The 25,821-nt window shown below is 48.4% G+C and overlaps 2 protein-coding genes across 7 annotated transcripts; one reads left to right on the forward strand and one right to left on the reverse strand.

Moving 5' to 3' along the window:
• Positions 1 to 741: 741 nt before the first annotated feature.
• Positions 742 to 4,696, reverse strand: Ankrd34a (ankyrin repeat domain 34A). Of its 4 annotated transcripts, none has more exons than XM_075978075.1 (3): positions 4,102 to 4,696; positions 3,541 to 3,604; positions 742 to 3,149 (listed from the first exon to the last, which is right to left on the reverse strand). In XM_075978075.1, the coding sequence occupies exon 3, from the start codon at positions 3,031 to 3,033 to the stop codon at positions 1,546 to 1,548; it is 1,488 nt and encodes a 495-aa protein (XP_075834190.1). In that variant the 5' UTR covers positions 3,034 to 3,149; positions 3,541 to 3,604; positions 4,102 to 4,696; the 3' UTR covers positions 742 to 1,545. The 4 variants fall into 4 exon arrangements, with proteins under 4 accessions (XP_075834190.1, XP_075834189.1, XP_075834191.1 ...); XM_075978074.1 differs by having other exon boundaries at positions 3,705 to 4,685; XM_075978076.1 differs by lacking the exon at positions 3,541 to 3,604 and having other exon boundaries at positions 4,102 to 4,685.
• An 870-nt stretch (positions 4,697 to 5,566) lies between these two features.
• On the forward strand, positions 5,567 to 24,162 carry Polr3gl (RNA polymerase III subunit GL). 3 transcript variants are annotated; one of them, XM_075978077.1, is made up of 8 exons: positions 5,567 to 5,999; positions 19,530 to 19,697; positions 20,015 to 20,144; positions 20,906 to 20,974; positions 21,246 to 21,302; positions 21,806 to 21,879; positions 21,986 to 22,099; positions 23,536 to 24,162. In XM_075978077.1, exons 2-8 carry the CDS (start codon positions 19,572 to 19,574, stop codon positions 23,620 to 23,622), a joined length of 657 nt encoding a protein of 218 aa, XP_075834192.1. In that variant the 5' UTR covers positions 5,567 to 5,999; positions 19,530 to 19,571; the 3' UTR covers positions 23,623 to 24,162. The 3 variants fall into 3 exon arrangements, with proteins under 3 accessions (XP_075834192.1, XP_075834193.1, XP_075834194.1); XM_075978078.1 differs by lacking the exon at positions 19,530 to 19,697 and having other exon boundaries at positions 5,926 to 5,999; XM_075978079.1 differs by lacking the exons at positions 5,567 to 5,999; positions 19,530 to 19,697 and adding an exon at positions 19,700 to 19,839.
• Positions 24,163 to 25,821: the final 1,659 nt, after the last annotated feature.

The raw sequence follows: 25,821 nt of genomic DNA on the forward strand, positions 1-25,821 counted from the left end.
GGTTAAGGTGGTTCGGACCTAAGTGTACTGACCCAAGTGTTTTTATCTTTTCACTATGCAACATTTAGGGATGGTTTTCTGACTTCAGCTACTCACTAAGGGAGTGAGAGAAAGTAGAGTGTGTTCATCACTGTACCGAAAGAAAGAGCTAGAATACATGCAGAAACCTATCAAACTGAGAAAGTCAGGACATAGATCAGAGGGGGGAACTTTGTTCATAGAACTCCTCAGGCTGAGTTCCAACTTTTGTCCCCACAGACACCCATGCACTCACACTATAACACGCTTTTGCTGATTGACTATCATTCCTTTTTTTTTTCCTTGGGTGAAGTTACTAGCCCTACCCTCTCTCCTAGGGTGGCTCAGAGATTAAACATGGAGGTGAAAACGGACGAGGCACACTGGGTGAAATGAAATCAAACCCTGAGTTTATAAAAAAAAGGCAAAATAAAAAAGTCAATAAGTAGGAAGTCATATCTGCTTACGGCGGGGGGGAGGATCTCTGTATGAATAAATCATTAAAAGTCAGGCAGGGGGAGGCTAGAGGGAAGGCCTGTCACATGCCTTAAAACCTTTACTTGCCTTTTCTTCTACAACCACAATTGGTCAGTTGGGCTCCTGGAAAGCAGATAGCTGTAACCTCCAGATACCATCCAGGGTAGTTGTGGCTGTTGGTTAGCATCTCCCCCATCCCTCCTCTCTTCCCCCCACCCCATCCCTTCAGGCGGTAGTGACAGAACAGAGACTTCGGAACACATTTATTTGACATGTCAAGTGGCAAGGGGGGCTGGCTTAGGCTTACTCCCCACTTCTACCTGTAGGGGTGTTCATAAGCTCAGACACACAGAAGATCAGCTTCGAGCCCATGACCCACCCCCTGGAGTAACCAAGACGATCTGTAGTGGTGTGTGTTTTGGGGGGTGGGGTGCAGGGTGGGAATTAAAGCAAGTTGAGAGCATGGAAGGCAGCAACAGAACCGAGACTGGGCGCTGTTGCGGGAACCCTAAGAAAAGTGAAGACATCCTGAAAAGCGGATGGAAGCCGGGTGTGAGCAAGGAGCCAGGCATGGAGAAGCAAGACCTGCAGAATGGGGAGAGAGATTCATGAAGAGAAAGCAGAGTATGCGAAAGTATGATAGGCCACGTTTCAGGGCATACATAGAAAGCAAGGGATCGCTTTTCCAGGAGGGCAAAGATACAGGAGACCATCCTTAAGTGGGGGCTCCCTGCTGCTTCTGAACAAATGCCAGTGAGTCTGGGACCCTAGCACATGTGGTCCTCTGTTGGTGTGCTGTGCCTCTGGGCACCCAAGTAATCCCGTGTGCGTGTGAAAAGACCAGGACACGAATGCGTGGTTCTATACGCCCAGTAAACACAGTATTTATCCTTCCTCGCTAGTGAGTGTACTGTGCTTGTGGACACATGCTTACCCATGTGTGCGTGCACAGTGCCGTGAGCACATGCAAGAGATCCCGTGTCTGAGGTATCAGCTGGTTCTCCCGCCATGGGGCCTGACCCTCCCCCTCCTTGGTGGCTCTCACTTCTCTCAGCGCCCCGGTTCCCCTGGCCCGCCTAGACTCTGGAAACCCCCTAGCAGGCGAATCTGCTCAGTCTGCATGGAGTGGCGTCTCACCAACTTGCGCTTGGTCCTGGGAGACCCTGGTGCCCCAGAATGAGGAGGGGCAGGCAGTGAGGGTGCCCGACCTCCGGGTTGGGGGCGAATGTCGGGGATGGGAGGGTGGGGGCTGACGTTGAGAGGAGGCAAGAAACCAGGTCGCGTTTGCGAGATATGGTCCAGGAGCAGGGTCCCGGAACCCCTGCGTTCCAGCAGCCCGGGACTCCGCCTCCGTCCGCTCAGCGGGGATACAGCCCCGGGCAGACTCTCTTGGGACTGGCGCGGAGAAGAAACTGAGCCCGCTGGAGGGAGGGTCAGCGGAGAGGCGCTGTACCGCCGGCGCTCCAGGGATAAGCGGCTGCACTCGGGTGAGTCAGGGCAAAAATGTCCAGGGGTATCGAGCTCCACGGACTCCATGCGGCTCAGTTTTTGCCTTAGCCCTGCAGGAAGACCAGACTCCTGAGCCTCGGGCGCTGTGTTTCGGCGCGAGAGAGGACCCCCGCCTGTCACTTTCTCCGCCCATGGGGGCGGGTCCTCCGGGCCTTCGGTGCTGTGACGCCGGGAAAGACGCGGTCTACCGGTTAGGGTCAGGCCGTTAAATTCAGCGGCCAGGCGCTCCATCCCCGGCCTCCCTTCGGCAGGAGGGACCGGTTGAGGAGGAGCCACAAGGCCCCAGGGCTCAGAGTTGAGCCTTTTGAGTGGTTTTGGAGGATGTCGAGGCGGCTTGGGGAGAGGCTCGGAAGGGGAAGGGTCGTCAGGGGGCTTAGGAACAGGAAATTCAAATATGTCTCTTTTCTCCTCTTCTTCCTGGGCGCGAGGGGATAACAAGCTCCGTCCTCCTCCTGCAGTTTGCAGCTGGACTTCAGAAGGCGACGTGCAGACCCCTGGACTAGGAGGAGCGGGTGCAGGATCCTCTACCCCCGGGGACGGTGGGGAATTGAGATACTGCCTGGTCTTCTTGGTGCCCGAGGGCGAGGTATCCGTGGTGATGATGATGACCTCCGTGCCCTTGGCCTTGCAGGCGTCCAGCAGCGTGGCAAGGGTCTCACGGTCCCCGCGGTCCAGGGCGTGGACAAGCGCCGAAGCGCCAGCGTGATCTCGGACTGAGGGGTCTGCGCCGTGGGCAAGAAGCAGAGAGGCCACTGCGGCTCCCCCACCCCCGGCGCAAGCGTGCATGAGCGCGGTGCGTCCTAAACGGTCTGCGATGTTGGGGTCCGCGCCTTGCTCCAGGAGGTAGCGTACCATGCGTGCCTTGTTCTGAGGGTCATCGTAGCGGGCCCTGCAGGCCGCCATTAGCGCAGTTTCCCCCTGGGCATCACCCTCATTCACGTAGGCTCCTCCCTCCAGAAGCAAACGGGCCAAGCGAAGCTTACCCTGACCCACCGCCCGAAGAAGAGCGTGGCCCTCGGTGTGTAGCATAGCTGCGGCTCGGGCAAAAGCACCGATGGAGCCAGGAATGGGACCTGCCGAAGATGGCTAGGAGTGTGGGGGTGGTGGTTGGGAGAGGCCTGAGGTCTTGGTGGTAAAGCCTAGCCCTGTAAAAAAGAGGATAGAGAGAGCTTATTGATAGGTTCGGCAGGGAAACTGAGGCACTGATGCAGATGCCTGGTGTATGACGGGAGTGATTAATATGATCTCCAATGCAGTCCTTACTCTTGACTCCTGCCTTTGAGCCCCCTCCCCCCCAGCGCATGCCAGAAGGGATGGGAAGAGTGCATCCGCACTGAAGGATGAGGGCTCGTGCAAATACGTACATGCACGCGCAGAGATATTCGCACTCCCCCCATTCGCACCCCACGGCTTATCAGACCTTTCCAACATCCCCCTTTTCTTATCCACACTTGGAATACCCCTCTCTAGGATACTGAACGCCACCCACCCACACACATGCACCCGTACAGTCATACCCATATTTCTATTCCTAACCTCTTTTAGATTGCCACATCCCCAAAAATTGAGTGGGGGGAAGGAAGCAGCTTGCAATTGGGACCTAAAGGGGTGGAGGAAGAATTAGGGATTCTTTTGCCCCTGTTATGTTCCCCGTCGCTGCTTGTTCTTCCCCCTCCCAGGCTGTACCCCCAAATAGATACCTGAATGTCCGCATAATCTTTGCCTGGCCAGGATTGAGGCCCGGGCCATGGGGACCTCCGGGGTGAAGGAGCCGGGTACCTGGGGGCCCACATGGCGTGGGGGGGGGCACCCGGATTCCCTTGGTGTCAGTATCTGCGCCCCAGCGCTGGATCCTGGTCCCTCCTCCCGGTGCGCCCCGGGCACAGCGCCGGCTCCGGAGGAGAGAAGAGGGGGGGTGGGGGGCGGAGCTCTGCTGTGCTATTTATAGCCCAGTCTCTGCGGGTGGGGGCGTCCGGCACCAAGCGGCTCCCCACCCCCAAGCGCACACACATAAGCCAAAAAAGAAAAAAGAAAAAAAACCCAGTCCTCCAATCTTGACTTCCCTTTCTTAACCCACCTCCCCCAACCCCAACAAACCTAAGCGCTCCTTAGGGGACTCTCCTGCGACCCATTCAGGAAGCATTCCGATTCTGATTCTTCGTTGAGCTTCAGCAGATCTCCATGAGCTCCAGTATGCCAGACCTGACTGCCACACACGGCATATGGCACTGTGCAGAGGACTGGAGGGAGGCGGATGGGATCTGCAGCGGCGTCCACACAGATCAGAAAGAGGCAGGAGATGTGGCTCCCTTCCCGTAGTTAAAATATCAGGGAGAGTATAGCCTCTGGAATCAGACAGCAATATATCCCCGCTGCACCTCTCTCAAACATCACCACAGAGACACTTAGATCTCAGTTCCCGTGGGTCCCTTAGGAATGTGAGGAAGGTAGCTAGCTAGCTCTCTCAGGGCATTTTTTAGGGCAAGGGGGCACTCTCAGATTCCTTTCCCCCTGTATTTTAAGGGGTGTCCACAGGAGAGAGGAAAAGGGCAGAGCAATGGCTGAACCCTGTTACACGGGAGCCCTCATTATAGCTCTACTCCACTAGACTCATTTTTCCATCTCGCTTGAAGGTCCCTGCCTGAATCACTCCTTGTCTCTTCCTATCTGTTGCTCTCACTGCCTCTGCCTCTCCGTGCCACCTGCCCTGTCTCCATGGTTACCAAGGCTTCCATCTGCATATTTTAGGGATGAGTTTGTGTCCAGTTGGAAGGTACCAAGGGAAGTGGGGGCACTGGATAGGTTCTAAGGGTTTGGAAAGCTTTCCAAGTATCCTAGAGAATTAAAATGGAGGAGGCCACCATATACAGATACAAAAAAAACGTTACTGGGTGAGGAGGAGAAATACTTGTAGGGAAAACAGCCGCTTATACAAGCTATTGATGTGTGCCGGGCATTCTGCAGTGCATACTTCTCCAGCCCCACAACTCTATAAGGTGGGAACAATCGTCTTCTTGCAGCATATGTAATGAGGTTAAGCAAGTTTCCCCCAAAGTTTCACAACTATTTTTGTACTAGTCCCAAAACTGGGCACTTGACACTACACTCACATACAGTTTACCAGTCTAGAGGCCATTTTCTCTGACATCTGGCATATTGTTGTTGACTACTAATTTTCTCTTCCATCCTGAAGCATGACTCCCCCCTCACCTTACCAAGAGGCTTGAAAGGCCGTTGGGAAATACAGAAAGAAAACCCCACTGGGTTCCTGCCTTCTCTCCCCAGCGACTTCTCTGATCCTCAAGCCCCCTCCCACTTCTCAGACACAGTTCCAATCCACGGTGGGTGAATGAAGGGGGCATTCTTGGGTTGAGTTTGGTAGCACACCGTAATCACAGAGGCAAGAGTATCATGAGTTCAAGGCCAGCCTAGACTGGGTAACCAGACCGTCTTAAAAAAAATTTTTTTTTAAAGTATTTATTGGTTGGTGCTGGAGACTGCGCAGGATTAGAGTGGGTCGGAAAGTGGGGGAGTGGGGTGGCGCGCAGGGCCAGGAGAGGGCGCCAGAGGCGCTAGAGCTGGAGTCTGGCGGTTGGGCGCCTCCAGGCGGGTGCTGAGAACGAGCTGGGGCGCTTAGAGCAGTGTGGTCTCTCCAACCAGGAGGCCACTTCCCAGCAGCGGCTCTCCTCAGCTGCCTGGATGAGCTCTGAGCAGCAGGTCGTCTTGGCCGACTCCTGCCGTCCAGGCGGTTCCGTCCGGGCTGAGGTGGAGACTGCAGCCCCAGATCTCAGCGCGCCCCACTTCCCAAGCCTCAGTTCCGGTTAGGCTCTCTCCCAACCCCTCCTCCTCGCCTCCCCCTCCTCCGCTGGCCAAGATTGGCCGGGGAATCCACCAATGGAGAGCTCGGGGAGGCGGGCCTAGGACGCGGGCTGGAGGAAGAAAAGCGAATTTCAAGTTGGCGGCTGCGTGGGCCCCGAGTGGGGGTGGGACGGCAGGTAAGGCTTTGACTTGGTGACTCTGACCCGGTTTGGTCCGCTGCTTCCCGAATGGTCCTCCGTGGCCGACAGCAAGACAGACAACGCTCTCTGTCAGCCTGTCGGGCCAGCCCCCTTCTGGATCCCTGCCCTTTCTCCCGGGCTCCCATTGCTGTGTTGACTGTACATCGGGGAGAGGCAGGGCTTGCTGTCGTGTCTGGGACAGATATTAAAGCAGAAGGCGAGGAAGGCTCATTCTTGTAGCTCAGACTCTGTTATGATAGCAGCCTCTCCAGCATCTGTTACCACTAGCCCCCTGTCAAGAGCCTGACAGACTCCTGTTAGCTACCAAGTCAGCCGAAAACTCTACCCCCTACCCACCGCCTTCCTGGACTGCCTTTCTTAAGAATTAATTGATCCCCAGCCTGACACTGCCTGATTAGCACTATTGGAATCTCTTTGGTTTTAAAAACAATATTATGTGTGTGTAGGCGTGCGCGCCACGGCTTGCGCACTGAGGTCAGAGGACAATGTGAGCGAGTCAGTTTTCCTAGCCACTTGGCAGCTCTTGCATTTAACCATTTCGATGCGGCTGACGCTCCCCCTCCATCCCTCCCATCCTTTTTATTGGCAGACTCCTGCTATGTGCTAGGACTACAGGTTCTCTTTTGAAGTTTCTATTCTTTGAACGGAAGGTTTGGTGGGACAGATTGAGGTACTTAATACGTTGTGCTCAATAAGCGTTAATTGAATGGAATTGATTTGTGGGAACCAGTGCTCTTGTCAAGGAGGACGGATTTAAAATCCTAATATAATTAGGGAACAATAGAAGACAACGTAGTATATAATTAAGGGCCTTTAAATTGGTGGTTTCTCGCATTAATGTTTTATAATTACTCTCAGACCAGAGAAGGCAAACAGCAAAGGGAGCGAGAAGGCTTTCTGACTCACAAAGTCTCAAGTGTGGAAGGTCTGTAGACTCGTATAGTCATTTGTTGAAACAACAGCTACTTGGAGCACCTACAGCATGCCAGACATAATGCTAGACAATGAGGATCATGGTGACCCCTCTGCTAAAATCTGTTCAATAAATGGTTATTTAGTGACTGCAAAAAAAATTTTTTTGAGACAGGTTCTCGCTATGCAGCACAAGCAGCTTGGTTTCCAACTTATGATTCTCCTGCCTCAGCTTTCTTGAAAGGCTGCGATAATAGACTTGTACCACTACACCACAAATTTGAAAAAAAAAAGTTAACTGTGAAGAGTAAATTTAGCCTTACAGATGCTAAGCATTGACTCTGCCCCGAGCTAAACCCCTACCCCATGCCAGCATCTTAAAAGAATTCATGAGTTCTTTTCAGGTTATTCCACTATTTAATTTTTTCTTTATAATTGTTCCACTTAGATTTATCATTAGTGGGGGTAGGTGGAGTGTGTGCTGCGGCACATCTGTGGAGGTCCGAGGAATGAAGTGTGTTCTCCACTTTCATTATAAAACAGGAAGGCTGCACCAACGTCATACTTTTTTAATGTGTGTGGGTGTTTTGTCTGCATGTCTGTCTGTGTAGTGTGTGTATGCAGTGCCTGCAGAATCCAAAAGAAAACATCAGATCCCCTGAAACTGGAGTTACAGACAGTTGTGAGCCTCCATGTGGGTGCTGGAAATGGGACCAGGGTCCTAGGGAAGACTAACCATGCTCTTAACCACTGAGCCATGCCCTCCCCCTTAGTCTGGCCCCAAACTCACTATAAAAAGATGAACTCAAACATCTGAATGACAGGCTTGGCCCATGGCTTTGCACTAAGCAAGTTTTTATTTATTTTTACTAAGGATTGAATTGACGACCTCATAAATTGCTAGGTAAGGGTATAGCACCCGCCTCTGCATTCTTCTTGTTCGTGTGTGGGTATTTTGTCTGCATGGATGTCTTTGCACCACTTGTATGCCTGACTTTCAGAGGGCAGGAAAGGGTACTGAATTCCCTGGGACTGGAGTTACGGGACTGTTGTGAGTCACTGTGTAGGTGCTGGGAATCTAATCCCAGGTCCTCTGAAAGAGCAGCCAGTGCTGCTATCTACTGAGCCATCTCTCCAGCCCTCCCCTGCATTAAAAACAAAACATCCTTTTTACTTGTTAATTGTAGGACATATGTTTATTCCATACAACTGGCAAACACACAGTAAAATAAGGGAAGTGTGCATTATTTACTGATTAGTATTTTACAGTCTCAAACTTTATTATCATTGTATCTCTACACAAGGGCCACAGCATGCATGCCGAGATCAGAGGACAGCTTTGTGAGCTTCTGTTACTGTTTCACTTTTATGTGGTTCCAGGGATTGAACTCAGGTCCTTATGCTTGCATTATCATGCAGCAAGTGCCTTTCCCTGACGAGGCAGCTTACCTGCCCCCGTTACTAGTATCTTGATATATAGCTTCAGTTTATTCTGTATGTATGCATATATTTCTGTGTTTTATAAGTAAATAGGGCCACAAAATAAATTCAATGTTATACCAAGAATGGAAATACAAAGAGAAAGTAACAGGTAAACATGGCTTTATATCATACTCCCCTCGCCCTTCACACTACATATTAGCAACCTTCTTCCTGTATATAACTTGAAGTCATGACATTTATGATAACTGATAAACTCTAAAATGGTTTTTATAATTATTTTATTTTGTTCTTAGATTTATTATGTATACAGTGTTCTGCCTATATGTATCCCTGCAGGCCAGAAGAGGGCACCAGATCTCATTACAGATGGATGTGAGCCACCATGTGGTTGCTGGGAATTGAACTCAGGACCACTAGAAGAGCAGTCAGTGCTCTTAACCACTGAGCCATCTCTCCAGCCCCTCTAAAATGTTTTTTTAATTATCTATTATTAGACCACTTACGTCATTTTAAAATTTGTTGTTTGAAACAAGGTCTTACTGTCTAGCCCAGGCTGGCTTGGAACTCCTATATACCTTAGGCTGACCACTTCCTGCCTTAGCCTCTTGTGTGTAGGACTGTAGGTGTGTGTCACCATGCCCAGTTTATGTCAGAACTGTTGCTGCCGTAAATGGTTCTTTAACAAGCATCCTGTTACTTTTGTTGCAGACTATGTGATTATTAGGGCAGAGTTTATATAGACTTTTCTGTCCCTCCAGCCAGTTCCCAAATAACCACACAGAGCTTTATTATTTTAAATCCTTGGCTAATAGCTCAGGCTTGTTACTAGCTAACTATTACATTTTAAATTGACCCATATTTCTTATCTATGCTCTTCCACGTGGTTTGGTAATTTTTCACAGTACAACAAGTTCATCTCCTCTCCACATCTCCTTGAGATTCTGAGACCCTCCCCTTGTTCTTCGTGCTCTCTGTTTGTCTGCACATCCCTGCCTAACTTCTACCTGTCCAGCTACTGGCCAGTCAGCTTCTTTATAACCTGACAACAGTGGCAGAGATTCACACAGTGTAAAGGAATATTCCACCATTTTAACAGTAGGGTTTCTAGATTGAGAATAAAGACATTCAGAACCTTGAGAGGTTGGTTAGTCTTTCCATGGAGGTTGCTTTCTACTGCTGTGATAAAACATTATGACCAAAAGCCACTTAGGGAGGAAAGGGTTTATTTGGTTTACACCTCCCAGTCACAGGCTATCATGAAGGAAGCAAAGGCAGGAACGTGGAGGCAGGAACTGAAGCAGAGGCCATGGAGGGGTGCTGCTGCCTGACTTGCTCTCCACGGCTTGCTCAGTTTCTTTTTGTACAACCCAAGGCCACCTGCCCAGTGGTGGCACTGCTTTCAATGCCCTGGGCCTTCCCACATCAGTTAAGAAAATGTCCTCACAGCCGGGCAGTGGTGGTGCACGCCTTTAATCCCAGCACGCGGGAGGCAGAGGCAGGCGGATCTCTGTGAGTTCGAGACCAGCCTGGTTTACAAGAGCTAGTTCCAGGACAGGCTCCAAAGCTACAGAGAAACCCTGTCTCGAAAAACCAAAAAAAAAAAAAAAAAAAAGCCGGGCGGTGGTGGCGCACGCCTTTAATCCCAGTACTCGGGAGGCAGAGGCAGGCGGATCTCTGTGAGTTCGAGGCTAGCCTGGTCTACAAGAGCTAGTTCCAGGACAGGAACCAAAAAGCTACGGAGAAACCCTGTCTCAAAAATTCAAAAAAAAAAAAAAAAAAGAAAGAAAAGAAAAAGAAAAACCAAAAAAGAAAGAAAATGTCCTCACAAACCTGTCCACAGGCCTATCTGATGGAATCATTTTCTCAATTAAGATTCCTTCTTCCCAGATGGTCCTAGCTTGTGGCAATTTGACAAAAAACTAACCAGCATAGCCAAAGTCTGTCTGAGGGGAATCTCACCACAGCCTGACTATTATCATTTAAGTTTTTGTTAGTCCCTTTGTTAGGTAGGCAATGGTTTTATTGGGCCAAGGAGATGGCTCAATCCATAAGAACTACTTTCATCTCAAGCTGGAAACCTAGGTTCATGTCCCTGAACCCATGTAAAAGCAGGACTGCTGTGGTGGCCTGCAGTGCAATACCAGCTCTCTTGCGCTGAGATGGGAGGTAAAGATCAGAAAGTCCTACAGGAGCTCGCCGGCCAGCTCTGCCAACAAGAAAGCAGAGGGTGAAGACCACACCCAAAGCTGACCTCTGACCTCCACACACATCACAGCCCACAGGCACCTTCACACACAGACACGTGCACATGCATACATTATACACACACAAATATATTTATTTTAAATCGAGCTAGAGAAACAGCTAGTGGTTAAGTGGGTATACTGCTCTCACAGAAGACCTGAGTTTATTTACCAGCACCCATCTGTAACTCCCGGGGAATCTGACCCCTTTGGCCTCCGTGGGCACAGCACTCACGTGCATATAATTTAAACTAAATATAAATCTTGAAAGAAGGAGACCAGGCATGGTTTTAATTCCAGAACTTGGGAGGCAGAGGCAGGCAGATCTCTGTGGGTGTGGGACCAGCCTGGCCTACATAGTTCTAGAACAACCATAGAGAGAGCCTGTGTGTAGAGTGAACCTGTCTCAGATTATATCTAGATATAGATAGATAGATAGATAGATGTAATTTTAAAGTGGTTTTATTGAGCATTCTTTTGTCAATTTTCTGTTCATATTCTTTGCCCATTTTTTGTTGTTGTTGTTTATTTGTTTTGAGGCAGGGTCTCATTATATATGCCTGGCTGTCCTGGAACTCTTTTGTAGAACATGCTGGCCTTGAACTCACAGAGATCTACCTGCCTCTGCCTCAAGTGCTAGAATTAAAGGTAGTTGACACCTTGTCCAATGCTTCTCTGTTTTTTTTTTTAATTTGTTTTGTTTGTTGTTTTTTGAGACAATATCTTACTGTGTAGCCTAGGCTTGCATAGTGTTTGCAATCCCCCTGTCTCAGCTTCTCTTGTGCTGGGATTACAGATATATACAACATGCCCATCTTACTTGCGATTTTTTCTCTCTCATACCAGGGGCTGGATCCCGGGCCTTCTGAGCTAGGGCTGTGTCACGGAGGGGCTTGATCCCGGGCCTTCTGAGCGAGGGCTATGTCATGGAGATGCTTGATCCTGGGCCTTCTGAGCGAGGGCTGTGTCACGGAGGGACATCCCAAGCTATCGTTTCTTTTGGGGAGAATGATTTTTTCCACGTAAATCTCCAAGAGTTCTAACATGGTATTACTTCTTACTGTGTCTACTACAAATACACAATTAGAGTGCCCCGGGACTGGTCTCTACGTCATCTGCCTTTGGGACCTTGCCTGCTCTTGTGGCTTAAACTGTTATCTGTAAGCTGGCGACTCTGCCAGAATATGAACTCCATGTAGGAAGCCCCGGGTGCCAGGAGTTTTGTTATTGTTTAGTTTGTTAGTTTGCCCATCTTACTCACTGCCTTATCAGCAGTATCCAGCAACTCAGTGGCACATTGTAGGTGCTGTGGTTTGAGGGTTTGAGTGAGCATAGCCCCAGAGGCTCATAAGTTTGGACGCTGAGTCCCCAGTTGATAGATCTATCTGGGAAAGATTGGGAGGTATGTCACTGGGGATGGGCTTTGAGGTTTCAAAAGGCCCCATTGTTCCTAGTTAGCTTTCTCTGTCTCTGCCTCATGTTTATGGATGTAATGTAAGCTCTCAGCTACTGCCCCTGTGCCATGCCTGCCTGCTGCTGCCATGCCTGCATCCCTGCCGTCATCCCTGTCATGATGGTCACGGGTCACTCTCTGAAAGGGTAAGCTCCCAATAAAGCTGCTTCTATAAGATGCTTGGTCATGGTGTCTCTTCATAGCAACTTAACAGTAATTAAGACAGTAGTTTATTTTATTATTATTCTCATTTTGCAAAGAAAAAACAAAGTTTCTGTAGTTAGGAAATGAGAGAACTGGGACTTTTATTTTTTTGGCTTGTTTGGTTGGTTTTGGTATTTTGAGACAGGAACTCATGTTGCCCAAGATGGCCTGGCACTAACTATGTAGCCTAGGATGGCCTTGAACTCCAGGCCTCCTGGTTTTACATCTCAGGTGCTGGATCCCAGGCATGGGCCCCCACACCCAGCTCTGCCTTCCTTAGACTCCGTGTCTTTGTTGGTGGTTTGTTGTGTGATGTTCTACTCTTTGGCTTTTTGAGGGGCCCACCACTAAGCTCCCAAATAAATCACACACGGAGGCTTATTCTTAGTTAGGAATGCCCAGCCTTAGCTTGGTTTGCTTCTGGCCAGCTTTTCTTAACTTATCACCCTGTCTACCTTTGCCTCTGGGCTTTTACCTTTCTCTTACTTGTGTGTCTTATTTCACTCTTACTCTGTGGCTGCTGCTGGGTGGCTGGGTGGCTGGGTGGGTGGCCCCTGAAGTCCTCCTCTTTGTCCTCAGTTCTCCTTCTGTTTATCCTCTCTGCCCGCCAGCCTTGTCTCACTATTGGCTGTTTGGCTCTTTGTTAGGACCATCAGGTGTTTTAGACAGGCAAAGAATCACAGCTTCACAGAGTTAAACAAATGCAGCATAAAAGAAAAAAAGCAACAGACCTTAAAATAATATTCCCCACCAGTGGTTTTTTTGTATGTTGAACTTTTACCACAGTCCAGAGGTGTGTAACCTGGCCTGAGTGTGTGGTGTGAAAGCTGGCGTGTGGGAAAGCACGGTACCCTAATAAACACTAAGGGGGGGGGGCGATGTTAATAGGAGCAGATCTGAGCCACGGTATAGGAGACTTTAGATGTCCCCAAGAATCCCTTCTTAATGTTTTATTAGTGCATGTTAATTACATAACAATGGGTCCCATTATGACATTTTCATAGATGAAACTCATCTCTGTAGAGTGTATTTCAATTATATCCTTTCTCTCCCCCATACACACACACACACACACACACACACACACACATACACACACATATATACACACACACACATACACACACATATATACACACACATACACACACATATATACACACACACACATACACACACATATATACACACACACACATACACACACATATATACACACACACATACACACACATATATACACATACACACATACACACACACATACACACACACATATACACACACACATACACACACACATATACACACACACACATACACACACACATATACACACACACACATACACACACACATATACACACACACATACACACACATACACACACACACACACACACAAACACAGCTACCCATTTTTGTCCCTCTGCCGTTCCTGCTAACCCCCTTCTTCCCAATTAGGGCCCCTCGTGCTTTTGTGTCTTTTCAGTGTGCTGTAGTCAGTTTCATTAGGGTTGTTTATGAAGCATAGTAAATTATTTCCTTTCTTTCTTCTTTCTTTCTTTTTTTTTTTCCGAGACAGATCTCACTATGTAGCCTTGGCTGGTTTGAAGATCCCTGCGTAGACCAGGTTGGCCTAAGATCACAGAGATCCGCCTGCCTTTCCCTCCCGAGTGTCAGGATTAAAGGCGTGCGCCACCAGGCCTGGCTCAGGAAGGGTTTCTTTATAGGAGCGTGAGAACCTTACAGTGGCTGCACCACCGAAGAAAATGCCTCTCCCTCTCGCATCAGTTACTAAGGTCTTGCAAATTCTCAGGGAGGAGTAGAACCCCACAATCCCTTCCTTAAGTGACAGGATGTGAGCAGACCCAGTCTCGTGCCAATCTTGTGTAGTTGATCATCGCTGCTCTGAGTGCAAGGGTTCAACAGCCATGCCCAGAAATCAGTGTTCCACACACTCCAGCCTTCCCTCCCTTCCATAGGGTTCTCTAAGCCTTAGAATGGCTGATACTGGTGTCTTATGTCTTGACAACAGACAGTCCTGTATTCTGTGTTCTTTGACCAGTCTGTAGTGTCACCACTGACCCCAACAAAAGGAAACTTCTCTGAGCAAAGCCGACCCCAGCACTAATCCGTACATGGAAAACATAGTAAATTAGGTGTTTAGCAGAGCAGCAGCATAGCGTACCCACTGGGACCCTGGATCTCCATAGCTGGAAGCTCCTGAGGTGAGTGGGTGGGTATACAGCCCCATTTGCTACGTACGTGGATTCATTAGACTCCCAAGCTGAAAGGGGGAGACCTGCTGTCTGCTGTCTGACCACCAGCTTGATGTCTGCCTTAAATAGCATTTGCCGTTTTTCCTCTGCATCTTTGGTGATCACTTAATGTGTGAAGTGTGGAAGTGGGGTTAGAGTGGTCTAGCCTCCATGTTCATGGTTTTTTCTTAGCTTCCCCTGCCTTGCCGTCAGAACCACTCTCTTCTCCACGGCTGGAGCTGGAGCTGTCAAAGGGAAAGACCTCAGCCAGCTGCTCTGTCCTCTTCCTTGAGAGGAGCTAAAGACAGGATGGCTCTCCTGAGTCGGTGGGAAACAGCAATCTTTCCCTTCTATGTTTTCATAGTGGTTAGACGCTCCTAACTTCTCGGATATCCATCTTCTTCCTGCTATAGATTAGTCTTATATACGGTTCTCTATATAAGATATATAGTTACATTAATTCAATTTTTAAACTTTTACTTCAGTGTGTGTTTGTGTGTGTGCATGTGTGCCTGTGAGAGACAGAGAGAGAGTCCCCAAAGTTCTTTGACCTCATCTGTGCTCCCTCCACCTTGTTGAAGCAAGGGTCTCTAACCACTGAGCAGTGTAGTTCAGGCTAACTGGCCTATAAATGTTCACCAATTCTCCTGTCTCTGTTTCCCATCAGTTTTGTGGACCAAACTCAGGGTGTCAGCTTGCATGCCAAGGGCCTTTACCCATTGAGACTCTCCTTGGACCTGTGGTTACAATTTTAAATCGATAATTTTATTTATTGGCTGGTCATGTTGGCACATACCTGTAATCTCAGAACGTGGGAGGGAAAGGCAAGAAGCATCAAAAGTTTAGAAATATCTGTATAGCCCAAGGTAGCCTTAGACTGTTCAATTGCCCTCGTTCCTCAGCTCCCCAAATGCTGGGATTACAGGCTCAAGCCACAGAGCCTACCTAATAATTTTCTCTTATTATTAAAGAAGTATTCATACATGATCGGAAAATGAATACACAAACAGAAAAGAAAAGGAGGAGCAATCCTGAAAGCCGTCAGCTGAATGAAAACAATATTTACAGGGCTAGGGATGGAGTTTAGTGACCGAGTGCTCCCTTGGAATGTGGAAAACCATGTATTCAGCTTCCAGAACTTCAACAAAATAAGACAAGACAAAAAAACAGATTCACAGAGAAACTGGGCAGATGACCCCCAGAGTTCCCATATATCCCTGGCATGCAGTTTTCCTATTATTAATGTTGTATATTACTATACTGCATTTGTTACAATTAATGAACTACTATTGGTACATTTCCCTCCCTCTCTCTCTCTCTCTCTCTCTCTCTCTCTCTCTCTCTCTCTCTCTCTCTCTCTTTCTTTCTTTCTTTCTTTCTTCTCTGAGACAGACAGGGTTTCTCTGTGTAGCCCCGACTGTCCTGGAACTTTATCTGGGGATCAGGCTGGCCTCAGACTCATAGAGATCTACCTGCTTCTGCCTCTCATGTTCTGGGATTAAAGATATGAGCCCCACCTTCCTAGACCTGATTGGAGGGGGGAGGACCTTGGACTTCCCACAGGGCAGGGAACCCTGACTGCTCTTAGGACTGGAGAGGGAGGAGGAGAGGGAGGGGGTGTGTGGGAGGGAAATGGGAGGAGGTGGAAATTTTTAATAATAAAAAAAAGAAAAAAAAGATATGAGCCCCACCACTGTTGAAGGAGAGAGGGCCTGCTTTTGGTTCTGGCCGCCCAGCTAACTTACACCCAAAATAACCACACAGAAATTATATTAATTAAAATCACTGTCTGGCCCATTATCTTTAGCCTCTTATTGGCTAACTCTCACATCTTGATTTAACCCATTTCGAATAATCTGTATAACACCATGATGTTGTGGTTTACTGGGAAAGATTCAGCATGTCTGGCCTGGCATCTCCCTGGTGGCTCTCTGACTCTGTTTCCTTCCTCCCAGAATTCAGTTCTGTCTACTGGCCTACCTAAGTTCTATCAGGCCAAGCAGTTTCTTTATTAATTAACCGATGAAAGCAACTCACAAACAGAAGGACCTCCTACACCATACCACCTGGCATATTATTATTTTTCAAGGTCCATTTAGATTTCTTCAGATTTTATATAATGGTCTTTTCATGTGTCATGATCCCATCCAGAATACCCTGATACATTTTGTCTCATCCCCTTGGGCTCCTCTGAGCTACGACAGTTTCTCAGTTGTTGTTGTTTTTAATGATCTTTACAGTTTTGAAGAGAACTGGTTGGCACGCTGTAGGCTAGCCCTCCCTTGGAAGCTGTTGTTTTTCAGTGACTAAAATGAACTTAAGAGCTTTGGGAATGAGGACAAGGAAGTAAAAGTAACATTTCAAATCTGGCACATGCACAGAGGCCTAGCACTTGGGAAGCTGAGACAGAGTGCTCCAGGATAGCCTGGGCTACACAATGACACCTTGTCAAGGAAGGATGAAAGGGCCGGAGAGAAAGGGAAGGAGACTCATGGCTTGCACTCCCCGCACTCCAGAGTAGAGGCAGGCAGATCACAGGTCACAGGTCACTACCATCATCTGCTACATAGTGAGTTTCGGGCCAACCTGGGCTACCAGAGATCAACAAAGCAAGAAAAGAAACAAATGTCCTTAAGTCATGTTAAGAATACCCATGTGAGTTACTGCGACTGATGTTGATCTTGGTCACCTGCTGGCATAATGCTCACTGGAAAGTTATTCCAGGGCTGGAGAGATGGCTCAGTGGTTAAGAGCACTGGCTGCTCTTCCAGAGGTCCTGTGTTCAATTCCCAGCTACCACATGGTAGCTCACAACCACCTGTGATGAGAACTGGTACCCTCTTCTGGCCTACAGGCAGGATTCTGTATAAATAAATAAATCTTTTTAAAAAAAGTTACGGGGCTGTAGAGATGGCTCAGAGGTTAAGAGCATTGCCTGCTCTAACAAAGGTCCTGAGTTCAATTCCCAGCAACCACATGGTGGCTCACAACCATCTGTAATGAGGTCTGGTGCCCTCTTCTGGCCTGCAGGCAAATACACAGACAGAATATTGTATACATAATAAATAAATAAATATTTAAAAGAAAAAAAGTTACTCCATACCCTCCAGTTTGCCACAAGCATATGAGATAAAATTTCCCATACTACTCACGCTTATGAATCAGGAATTATGCTCCTGCTCTGTGGCCTGGGATAGCTACATGCTTTAGTTATGTGTTAGCTTGAACTAGCTACATAGTTTGTTTAGAATTCTGCATGGCACATTTGTCTTTTCCCAGTCATTTATACCACTATGTACTCATGGGCATGTATTTTGTATTTTAGGGTTATAATCTAATATTGATTTATCTTATTGGGGGCTGAAGAGATGACTCTGTGATTAAGAGCTCTGTCCAAGTCCCAGCACCTCTTCAGGCACCAACAACCATCTGTAATTCCAGTCTCGGGAGAAACAGTGCTCTCTTCTGGCCTTTGTGGGTCCTGCACACACATACATGCTTGTTAAATGCTCATACACATAAAATAAAAAATAAAAATCTCAAAAAATAAAACAATATATTTTATTATTATGGGTCTGTGTGTACACATGAATTCAGGTGCCCATGAAGGCCGAAGGCATTGGCTCTCCTGGAGCTGGAGTTGCAGGTTTTTATGCTGCTGGGAATCAAATTCAAGTTATCTAGTCTTAGCGCTGAGACAACTCTGTAGCCAAAATTTATTAATTTTTAGTGCTTCAAAATCTTTCAACATGTTTCTTTTTACATATGTATTTGTGCCTACTTGACTGTAAGAGCACCACGTCTGTGAGATGACTGTGGGGCCTGGAAAAGGTCATTGGTCTCCTGGAACTTGGGAACTGCCTAGGTTAGGTGGAACCCAAACCCAGGGCCTCTGCAAGAGCAGCATATACTTTTAGCCATCAAACCAGCTCTCCAATCCCCCTTTTAAAAATATTTTTTAAAAAATGTTTTAAAGGGGCCTGGAGAGATGATTCAGCAGTTAAAAACACTGACTGCTCTGCCAGAGGACCCGGCTTCACTTCCCACCACCCACATGGCAGTTCAGAATTAACTGTAACTCCAATTCCAGGGTACCCGACACCTTCATACAGATAGACTGGCAGGCAAAACAACAATGTACATAAATAAAATCAATGTTTTAAAATTGTGTGTGTGTGTGTGCGTGCGTGTGTGTGTGTGTGCATGTGTGTGTGTGTGTGTGAGAGAGAGAGAGACAGAGAGACAGAGAGAGAGAGAGAGAGAGAGAGAGAGAGAGAGAGAGAGAGAGAGAGAGAGAGAGCGCAGGCCCCAATGGATCCGGCAAGGGTGTTAGAGTCCCTGGAGCTGAGTTTACAAATGGTTGTGAGCTATCAGACACAAGTACTGGGAACTAAACTTTTTTCCTCTGCAAAAAGCAGTACATACTCTCAACCACTGAGCAATCTCTCCAGGTCCCGATTTGTTTATTTTTGAGACATGATCTTGCTATTCAGTCCCAAGTAGCCTGGAACTCTAGACCAGGCTGGTCTCAAGCTTGCAATCCTCCTGCCTTAGCCTTCCAAGTGTGGGGTTAGGATTACAGGTTTGTGGCATCACTCTTAACTTCCTGTTTTATTTATTTTTAATTAATTAATCAAATCTTTAAAAATGTATTTATTCTGCTTTTTTTTTTTTATGACAGGGTTTCTTTGTATAGTCCTGGCTGTCCTAAAACTTGGTCTATAGACCAGGCTGGCCTCAGACTCAGAGATCTGCCTGCCAAGTGCTGGGATTAGAGGCGTGCGCCACCACTGTCCAGCTGCCATTGATTTGTTTTTTTTTTAAGTGTCACAGAGAAAGGGTTTGGAATATAGCTCAGAGGTAGAGTACCTAGCATGACAGAGGCTCTGGGTTCAAACCTCAGCACTGAGAAAAAAGTCACCTGCCAGAGGCCATCAGATGTCATTTAGCTCCTTATACTTCTTTATCTCTTTGTTTTTGTCTTTATTAGGTTTTTCTCACTGGATCTCGGAGTATCCAGGCCCCCTCCACCATGGCCACCCGGGGTGGGGGCCGGGGTCGTGGCCGAGGCCAGTTGACCTTCAACATGGAGGCTGTGGGCATTGGGAAGGGCGATGCTTTGCCCCCACCCACTCTGCAGCCTTCTCCACTCTTCCCTGTGAGTGTCTCCCTCCCTCCCCGAGACTCCCATGTGCCCCTCACCAACTACCTGTGACCACGGAATCCTCCTGGCCCACCATAAGCTGCCCTCATTTTGACCCTGTGTCTCCAGAGTCCCAACCCACAGAAGACGGTTCCAGGCAAATACGTGTTTGTTTTTTCTCTTCACATTCCCCAGTCCCCAGCTTTCAAAAGATGCTGCATTGGCCTCCCATTCCTCTGGCCCTCTGTTTACTGGGCACAATGGATTCAGCTTAGGGGAAAGGCCCTTTACTGCGGCCTTCCAGTCCTAGGCTAACCATTGTGTCTCCTCAGCCCCTGGAGTTCCACCCCGTGCCCCTGCCAGCGGGAGAGGAAGGGGAGTACGTTCTGGCACTGAAGCAAGAGCTGCGTGGGGCCATGAGGCAGCTCCCATACTTCATCCGGCCAGCTGTCCCCAAAAGAGGTCAGTGGGAAGGCTGGCATCGTGTTTGGAGACTTCCATAGGCAGGGCCCATGCTCAGCACCATTGGGGACCAGCGAGACTCAGGACGTTTACTGTTTAATGGAGAACTTTACTATTTACATTAAAACCCTCCTCTGGGTCTGAAACCAGTACAACCTTACTCAGGATTTGAGTTGAGCCCTAAATCTTGGGGCTGGTGGGACATTGAAGCATTAGCATATTACTTCATATGTATAGGTGGGTGGGGGTGGGGGTACAAACTTTAACCCAACTCAACAGACTCTTAACTAACTGGAAGGACTCTGAGGCTAGGTCTCTGAACACCCTTCCTATGCCAGAGAGCAGGAGACTTCTGCTAGGCTTGGCATAGCACCCATGGTGAGGAAATACAATATTTTTATATGGGTAGTTAATGCTTTTATACTGAGGCCTTGAGGGTTGTAGGCTCACAGAGATGGGAGACTTAACCAAGCTAACCCCAGTAGTAAGAAGAAGAGAGAAGACTGAACCCTGGATTTTATATCCTGGTGTATACTGCCCAATGAAGATAGAAGAGAGAGTCTTTGGACTAAGGGCAAAGAGTAACAAGAAAAAAAAAATGCAGGCTGGAAGAGGGACAAGGTCTTCACTGAAGCTGGCACCATTGTGCTCTGGGCTTGGAGTGAGGTGATCAATAATTCCCTAGAACTAAGAGGGGCTGACCCTTAGGAAAAAAATTATTCTGTGGATAAAACTCTGACTCATGACCTCTGACCCCTCAGATGTCGAACGTTACTCAGACAAGTATCAGATGTCTGGGCCGATTGACAATGCCATCGATTGGAACCCTGGTAGGTGACTGGCCCTCACTGAATGTCCTCCTTCAGAGGTGCCTCGAACCACCACCTCCCTTTCCTGTGCAGCGTCTAGAAACTAGAATCTTAGATGTGATCTCAACACTCTTTGGTTCTACTTGGAAAACCGCTTCACATTGCCACCTCTCCCGAAAAACTTCAAACCAGCCCCTCCTTCCTGTCCTTTAGAATCCCGCCCTTTAGTACCAATCACCATTCATGAACCCACGCAGGGTCCTGCTGACCTTCACACTCTCACTGTTCCCAGACTGGCGCCGGCTGCCCCGAGAGCTCAAGATTCGAGTCAGAAAACTCCAGAAGGAACGTGAGTGAACCTGGAGAGGATGAGGGTTCATCAGCGGATGCCACAGTAGCCACGCGGGGGCAGCAGAGCCGCATGTTTGCTGCCGGAGGGCGCCCTAGAAAGACGGGTGGAGGAGAGAGGGCTCAGCTGATAATGCCACCTGCCACCAGTGGCTAGAAACCACATGGTGGGAAGAAGAACCTACTCTAACTTCCACATGGCGCGCGCACGCGCACACACAAATAATATAACAAAACATTTTGTAAAAAATAAAAAGCAAAAGCACTAGAGAAATGGCTCAGTCCTTAAGAGCATGTACTGCTTCCACTCACACCAGGGGCTCACAGTTGCCTCTAACCCCAGCTGTGGAGGTCCAGTGCCCTCCCCAGGGCTCCACGGGCACACATGTCATACACACTACACACACACACACACACACACACACACACACACACGTAAAAACTGGAAAGAAAGCTAGTTAGGAGATGCGCTTCCTAAGGATTCACTTCTTGCTCCTCCAACAGGGACCACCATTGTCCTCCCCAAGAGGCCCCCCAAGAGCTCAGAGGAGAAGGAGGAGACAATACAGAAGCTAGAGGTGAGAGGGAAGTGTGCTAGGCAGCTGGACTCCAGGTCCCTCAGTGCCCCAGGTCTCCCTGGGTGAGCTGACTGTGAGCTTCTCTTCCTGTTCATCCTCACATGAGACTCTGGAGAAGAAGGAGGAAGAAGTGACTTCAGAGGAAGACGAAGAGAAAGAAGAAGAAGAAGAGAAGGAAGAGGGGGAGGAGGAGGAGTATGACGAGGAAGAGCATGAAGAGGTGAGGGACTTCTGCTCCTCCCTCTCCCCTCACACCCCCTCCTCTCCCCTCCCAAACTCTGGGCTCTCAACTCTCTCTCTCTCTTTTAAAAGATTTATTTTGTTGTTCGTTTGTTTGTTTTTTATGGTCAAGAAAGCTAGGGAACACTATGAATTTGCAGGTCGTTCTTGAGCCGGGCCGTGCTCATCTTCCCTGCGTCATCCTAATTTTAGTGCATCTGCTGCCGAAACAAGCACATTTGTTGGGGTTTTGTTTGTGAGACAGGGTCTCACTGTGTAAACTAGGCTGGCCTGGAACTCCCCAGAAACCCTCCTGCTTCTACCTCCCAGTGTTGGGAGCACAGGAGTAGACCACCAGGCTTATCACGCAAGAGAGTTTTGATTCTTTTTTGTGTATTGTCAAATGTGTGGAGGTCAGAAGACAACTTGTGGGAGCTGGTTCCCTCTTTCTACCGTGTGGGTTCTGGTTATTGAACTGGCAGAAAAGTTCCTTTCCTACGGAGGCATCCCACTGACCCTGGACTCTTTCCTATGGAGGCATCCCACTGACCCTGGACTCTCACTCTCACACAGGGGATGTTCTCAGGGAGCTGCAGAGCCTGTAGTGACAATGCCACCAATGGCTCCATTTCATCTGCCTCTGGCCTGTTCTCAAAGCACATAACATGGTGGGTGAGAGGGCTCAGAGGGCAAATGTGCTTGCTGCCAAGCCTGGTGACCTGAGTTCAATCCCCGGAACCCACCATGTGAAGGACAGATCTGATTCCTACAAGAGTCCTCTGACCTCCACACATGTACCAGGGCATACACACACACACACACACGCACACACACACACACACACATATGCACACACATGCACACATACACACACATACACACACATACACACACACATACACACACATACACACATACACACACATACACATACACACACATACACACATACATACACACGCACATACACACACATACACACATACACACGCACATACACACACACACACACACACATACACACACAAACACACACACTCATATACACATAGTCACGAACACAAATAAATAAATATAATGTAAAAATGTGTGGCATGGGGTTGAAGTGATGGCTCAGTGGTTAAGAGCATTTGCTTCCTTTCCAGAAGACTCAAGCTCCGTTCCCGGTGCCCACATGGTAGCTCACATCCACCTGTAACTCAAATTCCAGAGCATTTGATGCCATGTTCTGGCATCTGAGGGCTCCAGGCATGCAAACAGTATACAGACATAGGTGCCAACAAAATACCTATACACTTAAAAAGTAAAATAAACTTTAAACAGCTGGTAGGGGTGTCCCAGACCTAGAATGTGTGTCTGGGAGGGAAAGAACCCAGAGAAAGAAGGGGAAGAAAAACCTCGGTGTCACTGCTGATCTTTGCTTCTCTTACCTTTCAGGAGACTGATTACATCATGTCCTACTTTGACAATGGAGAGGACTTTGGAGGCGACAGTGATGATAATATGGATGAGGCTATCTACTGAAAACCTGGGCCCATATATCTTTCTTGGTTTGAGAGAGGGGGTCTAAACTTATTTAGGGTTTTCCCTGTTTTTGCTATTATTGTTTTTGAGACAGGATCTCACGTAGCTCAGGCTGGTCTGGAACTCAGTATGTAGCTGAGGTTGGCCTTGAACTCTTGATCCTTTTACCTCCACCTCCCAAGTCTTGAGAGTACCGGGGTACACCACCACAGCAGACTTCCTATTATTTACTTTTCGGGGGGAGCTACTCAATCAGAATCCGGGTGACCTGTGTGCTCCCTGGGGGTTGTGTGAGCAGCAGTGACAAGGAGCTGGCTTCCCTCCTCCTCACGTCTCTGTGTGGCCCTCACAGCTGTGGGAAGGATTGCTTTCTGAGTACGAAAGACGGGTTGAAGTGTAACTGGGTTGTCAGAGGGACAGCTGTGTACACACGGCTACTCCATCTTTATAAGCCTTCTGGACAAACTTGGGGTGGAAACAGTCAAGAGGAGTAAGGCCTATTTTGTATTCTTAAATAAAATGTTTGCATCTGTCTCTTTACCCAGAGTGATGTCTTCCAGGAAAGGGCGGGAGGGAATGCTGAAGGGGATGTCCAGTCAAGCCACCCTCACACACCCCCACTTTCCACCCCACCCCAACTACTGAGGATTGAGTTTACAGCCTTGCCAATGTTAAGCAAGTGTTCTATTTACTAAGCCGTATCCCCAACTCTTTTTATATATTTTTTTCTTAAATTTTGAGAGTGTTTTGATAAGTTGCCTAAGTTGGCCTTGAACTAACTCTGTAGCCCAAACAGCCTCCCGAGCTGCTGGGATCCCAGACTTGTGCCGCTGGTGTCAACCCTCTGTGTCCAGTGTGACACCAGGACCTTGTCCTATGTCCTTTACCTCTTACCCCTACAGCAGGGCACAATCAGGAATTCATCCGCGATGCTGCCTGAAAGCGTTGTTGGGGGAAGGCACAGGGTCTCCCACAGACCGGCTGCCTACCCCAGCCTTTGGCCTCCCCACAGGGACGTGGTATAATTTCAGGCATGATCACAAGGCCACAGCCCTCTCTTTCTCACACCTGACCTTGATCGTGTCCTTATTTACAAATGATTACAGCTATTTTTGTGCTCAGTCAAGAAAGGCCAGAGAGGAGTGCCGCTGTTTTCAGCTACAAGGTTCTCTTCCAGGACCTGGAGAGCCCACTTTGAAAGGCATATTTAGGGAACCCTAAAATCCTGTTCTCACTCCCAGAGCCAGTGTGTGGCTTGCAATTTCTCTTTTGGTTCTCGCCTTTGTGGAATTTAGTCTTTCTCACTCTACTTTGGGGAGGGGTAGGCGGTGTTATCCTTCAGGAAGTAAGGAGGGTGGGGAAGAAGGGATTTAGGCACACTCTGCTCTAAGAGACGTTTCCTCGCCCACACAGCGCTCCCTTGGGTGAGGTCACTTCCCTAGGCTCTGATTGGCTTCCGAGGAAACCTTCCTCGAGCTGATTGGTTGCATGCACTTGCCATGCCGTGGCCACGAGTAAGTTGCCTGTCCAGTGTAGGAACTGAGCAGGACCTGCCTAGATATCTGGGGTGCTACCATGGGAGACTCCGCTGAGCATTTAAAAGTCATAAGATGGAATGGGAGAGACGTGTCAATGATGTCTCAATTGCTCTTATGCAGGCCGACTGAACTTCCTACGGCAGCGTGAGCTACAGACCCGAAACCCAAAGTCAAGCATTTCTGACCCCATTGTACATGGAGAAGGGGGAGGGAGGCTTAGACTCCGTGGCGGGAAAGCACCTTTAAAAGTCTCGTTTAAATGTGGTAGTAAGTGTTAAGACAGAAGCCCGGCCAAGAAAACGGAGAAGGGAACAGGAATAGAAACGAACATTCCAGAGTTATTGAGCAATTTGTGATGATTGATGTTTCCTTTTCTAGCTCTCCGCGTGAAGGGTGGAGCCAGGGGACTTGTCGCTGGGGTTTCCCACAGTTACCCAGCCGGCTACTGTAGCTAGGGAGGGAACAGCCGAAAACAAGAGTAAGATCCTGGCAGGTTTTCTTTTGTCTTTCCTCAGTACGTCCCTTCCTCCCCCAGTGCCCCACACACGCAGGAGGGGAGACACTATCCTGACCTGTCACTTAAACTCAGAGCTATGTTGGGAGGCACTGCCACCTGCTAGCCCGCCGGATGCTCCTCTGGAAACTCCCCCCCCCCTTTTTT

This window comes from Microtus pennsylvanicus, chromosome 7 (genome assembly GCF_037038515.1).
Source record: "Microtus pennsylvanicus isolate mMicPen1 chromosome 7, mMicPen1.hap1, whole genome shotgun sequence".
NCBI classification, from domain to species: Eukaryota; Metazoa; Chordata; class Mammalia; order Rodentia; family Cricetidae; genus Microtus; species Microtus pennsylvanicus.